Raw genomic sequence first — 6,000 nt, forward strand, 5'->3', positions numbered from 1 at the left:
TTTTGAGTATAACAAATGTGCCAGATCTTAACTGGGCTGCATTAAAATGTGTTCTTCCTTATTCTGCATACAAGAAGAGAATAATACCTTTTCAACTCACTATTTTTCCATATTGTTCTGCAATTTCATTTTTCCCCTTCATTTGAATTTACAATAACTGGATGTTGGTCTCTGTTTTCCTACTAAAATCAATAATAATTAGAGAAAAGTCAAACCATTTATTTTCCCTTTACAACAGTTTTCTAAATCTGAATAATTTTGAAATATTATTTTTTTTGAAATATTGTGTAATAAAAGTTGCTTTCCATTATATCATCTTTAGTAATTTTGTGCTTTCTCCTGATAACCCCCGTCCTTAAAAGATGTCAGATCATCCTGTTCCAAAATTTCCACATCGCACTCCTCAACCCTGAGATACTCTCTGTTAACTAGGTTCTCTTGTCTTTGCAGGCAGCCGTGAAGAGGGCAGACCACCTAGAGGCCCTCTTGGAACAACAGCGTAAGCAGCTGCTAGCAGCCAAGTAGCAGCTGCAGGTCCCCAAGCACCACTATAGCACTGCAAGGACCGAGTCAAGTAGTCGTATGCAGCAAAACAGAATTTTCTGTTGCGGTCCAGAAGAGTCCAAAATAAAATGAACACTAACCTGTATGTAGATGAGGAGGGGTTATTGTTCTTTTTATTATTTTTTTAACATGTTCTTTTCCATGTGCCTGAGATCTGACCTCTTTCTACAAGAAGCCTGGGTAGTATGCCAGTTCTCATCGATGTATTTTCAAAGTAAAGTCCAACTGATTTGTAAGATGGTTGTGTAGCAGTGATTTATTTTTCTCTCTCAGGGCCTCTGTGTTCTCTAGAGTAAATAGTTTCTCCCACTCAGAGGATGCTCAACTAGTTACCTCACTGACCTTGCTTCACCAGCTTAATACTTCATTTGCTGAGAACTGGTTGTCTGAGATCTTGGATTCTATTATGTTTGGCATGAGCACCGGCATCTGAGAAATCCCCGCAACGAGTTGATCACAATACTCATTGTTACTGGGGAAGAAGTGAACTCATGATTTTGGCCCACTGGAATCAGCAGCATTTCCCCCTGTGATCTTAGATTCCCCCCACCAACACATTCCTATTGAAATAGTTGTTTGTTCATACTTGGAAGGAGCAGAGGAGTTGATAGCCCTATTTAGGATCAGAAGGAACTGTCTCCTCACATCAGAACTCCAGGTAGCTTACAATAGAAGCAGAATGTTATAAAAACACAATAAAATAATTATAAAACTTGTAAAAGACACAGAGCCCTATAGTCTCACCCCTTTTCTTACATCTCCTTTCCTACCCATTATTGTTGCTCTGTCAAAACTGACTACGTTGTGTGTTGGTTACCAGCTCAGGACAGATCCCAGTAGGGTTGCCAGGTCCGACCCAAGAAATATCTGGGGACTTTGGGAGTGGAACCAGGAGCAAGGGTATGACAAGCACGACTGAACTTCAATAACATTTAAAGGAACTGCATGTCTTTTAAATGCCTTCCCTCCATTTGGAAAAAATAAAGGACAGGGGCACCTCCTTTTGGGGTTCACAGAATCGGAGCCCCCAGTCCAATCTTTTTGAATCTTGGGGGATGTTTTAAGGAAGGGCACCAGATGCAAATATTCAATATCACAGTAATCCAAGTCTATGCCCCAACCACTGACATGGAAAAGGCTGAAGTGGACCAGTTCTATGAAGATCCACAACACCTTCTAGAATTAACACCAAAAAAAGATGTCCTCCTCATCATAGGAGATTGGAATGCCAAAGCAGGAAGTCAAAAGGTAACCGGAACAACTGACAAGTTTGGGCTTGGAGAACAAAATGAAGCCGGGCAAAGGCTAATAGAGTTTTGTCAAGAGAACAAACTGGTCATAGCAAACACCCTCTTCCAACAACCTAAAAGGCGACTCTACACATGGACATCACCTGATAGGCAACACAGAAATCAGATTGATTACATACTCTGCAGTCAAAAATGGAGAAGCTCCTTACGGTCAGCAAAAACAAGACCTGGAGTCTGACTGCAGCTCAGATTATGAGCTACTCATTGCAAAATTCAGGCTTAAACTGAAGAAAGCTGGGGAAGCCATTAGACCATTCAGGTTTGACCTTGATCACAACCCTTATGAATATACAGTGGAGGTGAAGAATAGGTTTAAGGAACTAGAGTTGATAGAGTGCCTGAAGAACTATGATGGGGGTTTGTGACATTGTACATAAGGCAGCAATCAGCACCATCCCAAAGAAAAAGAAAAGCAAGAAAGCAAAGTGGCTGTCTGATGAAGCTTTATAAATAGCTGAGGAAACAAGAAAAGCGAAAGGCAAAGGTGAAAAGGAAAAATTCACCCAACTGAATGCAGATTTTCAGAGAAAGCAAGGAGAGATAAGGAGGCCTTCCTGAAGGAACAATGCAAAGCAATAGAGGAAAATAACAGAATGGGAAAGACAAGAGATCTTTTCAAGAAAATTGGAGAAATCAAGGGAACGTTTCTTGTAAAGATGTGCATGATAAAGGACAAAAACAGTAGGGACCTAACAGAAGCAGAAGAGATCAGGAAGAGGTGGTGTATGACTTCAGGCATAGGTCACTTGCAAGAAGGCTCATTCAACCGTCCACACTCCACTCCGACAGATAAGGCAAAGGCACTTTATTAATGCAAAAAAAATCCAAAAAAGATCTCAAATGCCCCTTAACAAGCAGGCAATGAAAGTTTGGAATGCTCCCAGAGGTCCACAAATAATGACAATTAAAAACAAATTCAAACTTCAAGGGCAGAAGAGTTTCCAGCCCAGGCAGATGTGCACAACTAAAAACAAGCTTCTTCCAAAATATGGATTCTATCTAAAAAGAAACTAAAGCAACAAGAAAATGGAAAAGTTGACGAAATTTATAATTTATATCTAAAGACTTTTCTTTCGGAATTTATGGTTGGGTGGGGTCAGCTGGCGCGAGCAATTGGGTAATATCCCTCCATAGCTAACTCAGTCCAGGTGGAAGGAGGGAAGTATCTCTTCTAGACCTTAACTCTTGAGGTCTCCAGGGACTGAGATGTTTTGTTGGAATTTAATCTTATTGCTTTTTTTTGGGGGGGGGGGGGGTGAGAGTAGAAGGAATAATGAAGTTATAGAAGAAGAAGGAAATATTGAATGCTTGTGGTATTAAACTTTAAAAATGTGTTAGGGAAGATAGTATTGTTAAGCTTAATTATTCCTCTACGGAAAAAAATAATAAAAAAAATATAAATAGACATACATATATATATATTAAGAAGTGTGGAATGGTAACACATGAATTAATCTCCAAAGAGATAGATCAACTTTAGTTTATGTTAACTCAGATGAGATGTTATTAAATTGTGTTGTTTTTGATTTGTTATTGTTGTACACTTTTCTGTTGGAATAGGTATGAATTATAATGAGTCTATAATAAAATTTGATTTATAATTTGAAAAAAAATCACACAAGAGAATCCAGGAAACAGGTACTAAGTCCTTGTTTCTTCCAAAATAATCAATATTCCAATGAATAATGAGTCATTTTGAGTGAGTTGCCTTTTGTAAAGTACATTTGGAGGTCTCTGATCCCAATTAAACCTGGAATGAATGTAAAAAAAACACCCACTTCTTTCTGCTTAGCTTTATTTTGCAAGGAGGAAACCTTGACTCCCTGGCCCCCTCTCTTCCTCCAGTCCAGCTGTTAATTGCAATGACGCTGCAGCTCTAGCAAACCATTCCTGCAAAGACTTATAAATCAGCGATCTTTTGATTTGTCAGAGGTGCTGTTTTGAGTGTAAGTTGCTCTCTTCCTTACAGGTGGCAAGAATACACAGAAGAATTATACAAGAAGGATCTCAATATCTTTTGACAACTATGACAGTGAATTCGCTAACCTTGAGCCAGACATTCTGGAGTGTGAAGTCAAATGGGCCTTAGAAAGCATTACTAACAACAAAGCAAGCGGAGATGACGGTATCCCAGTTGAACTATTCAAAGTCCTAAAAGATGATGCTGTTAAAGTGATGCACACATTATGTTAACAAATTTGGTTTAAAACAATTTTTATTTATCAAAGATTTCAGGTTTTCACGGCTGGCATCATCATTAGGGTTTGTAGAATCTTTCGGGCTCAAGTTATTAATGATGCAGGAATAAGATATTGTTACCATATGTTACTAATAAAAATTAGGGTTTGTAGAATCTTTCGGGTTCAAGTGCCGTGTTCTACTGGAGAAAGTTTTTCTTCCAGACGTTTCGTTCTCATCTGCGGAGAACATCCTCAGTGGCGTTGCAGCCGGAGCAGGTGTTCTGACCTTCTTGGCTGCTGTGCATTGAATGCCGTGTTCTACTGGAGAAAGTTTTTCTTCCAGAACAGTTCTCTTTAATACTATGACACGTCAAAAGCTTCATAGAGTTCTTCCACAAATATTCCCAAGTTTCCATCTGTATTTCTTTATTTACATTTATTGCCCACTTAATCATTTGAGATTTCACTACTTCATCTTCCGTAGACCATTTTAAAAGTAATTTATATAGTTTGAAATTAATTTTTCATTATCTCCAAGCAGAACTCTTTCCATTTCTGTTTGCTCTTTTCTTATTCCTTCTGTTTTAATATCATTATCCACCAAGCTCCTTATTGGTTGCATTTGGAACCAATCATATTTATTATTCAGCTCTTCAGCAGTTTTCAATTCTATTTTGCCACTTTGTCATTTATCACTTGTCTTGGCAACTCCTTCATAATTCTTACTCTGCTGCCTCCCACTATCAGTGTATTTTCAAAGTTTTAATTCATGATTTTTCCCACCATTTTTTTTGTCATATATCTTATAACCACATCTCTTGGTAGATTATTTTTTTCATATAGTGAGTTCACTCTATACATATAGTCATACATGTTTCTAGCCCCTTCAGGATCTTCCTCCAAAAATTCTGCAATTATTTTTATTATATATTCTTTCAAATCAGTTTCTTCATCCTCAGGTACTCCTCTCAGATGTATCTGGGTCTCCATCAATTTGCAGTCATTAATTGCCACTTTTTCTTGTATTTTTAACAAGGTGGAATCATGTACTTTCACTCTCCCTTCCACCTCTTGCATTTTTTTTGATGTCACCACAGTCTCATTTCTGAGATCCTCTATATCTTTTTTTAGCTCTTCAATATCTTTTCTAATTTCTTTTTTGGAAGCAGTTATCTCTTTCATCCCTTTCATTATCCTGGCTTCCATTGCATCTAATTGGTCCTGCATTTTCTCCAGTGAAGCATTACTTGCATAGGTTTGCTTGTGATCTGACATGTAAGAACACCGAAAATTTTGACCTCACCAAATTAAATTTCAACTATCAGGTTGTTTTTTTTAAAACATTCATCATTTATTGAGATTAGTATATATAACAAATCCATAGTAATAATAAGTATTTAACAATTAAACAAGCAAAAATTACGTAGTTCATAATTATCCACTCATCCAACACCCTGTGACCCGTCACCCTTGTTGCCCATACTTATCTATCACTGCCTATTGTATGCCTAATACTTGGTATTGCTCTCTGGACCACCTTGGCCCCCACAGCCTAGAGGGAACTATATTCAAAATCACATCCCGGACCCTGTAAATTATTGACAGCCGCCAAAAATGGTCCCCAAATGTCCTCGAATTGTTGTTGTTGCATCATCCGTCGGTAGACCAGCCTTTCATCCACCGCCAATCGCAGCATGTCCTCTAAACATTGCGCCACGGTTCCTGAAAAATCCGTTCTCCACATCTGCATGATTATCCTCTTTGCCGTCATCAGTGCCCGAAATCCCCAATATTGCTGTGGGCGAGACAACACCCATGTTGACGGGAAGTGGTTTAAAAGAACTTGCATGGCTGTGAATCTGTGCTGACCTCCCAATATGCGGTTTATCCACCTGAGTATATCGCCCCAGAAATCAAGCAGCACCGGACATGCCCAGATCATGTGG

The 6,000-nt window shown here is 38.6% G+C and overlaps 1 protein-coding gene across 1 annotated transcript in view; it reads left to right on the plus strand.

The window, feature by feature from the left end:
* Nucleotides 1-800, plus strand: part of CEP131 (centrosomal protein 131) — a 53,771-nt gene extending 52,971 nt beyond the window's left edge. Inside the window, exon 27 of the mRNA XM_060252839.1 lies at nt 451-800. Coding sequence (XP_060108822.1) covers nt 451-525 — 75 coding nt within the window. The 3' untranslated portion in view covers nt 526-800. The remainder of the gene's footprint in view (nt 1-450) is intronic.
* The last annotated feature ends 5,200 nt before the right edge of the window (nt 801-6,000 follow it).

The sequence above is a fragment of the Heteronotia binoei genome, chromosome 13 (genome assembly GCF_032191835.1).
Source record: "Heteronotia binoei isolate CCM8104 ecotype False Entrance Well chromosome 13, APGP_CSIRO_Hbin_v1, whole genome shotgun sequence".
Lineage (NCBI taxonomy): Eukaryota > Metazoa > Chordata > Lepidosauria > Squamata > Gekkonidae > Heteronotia > Heteronotia binoei.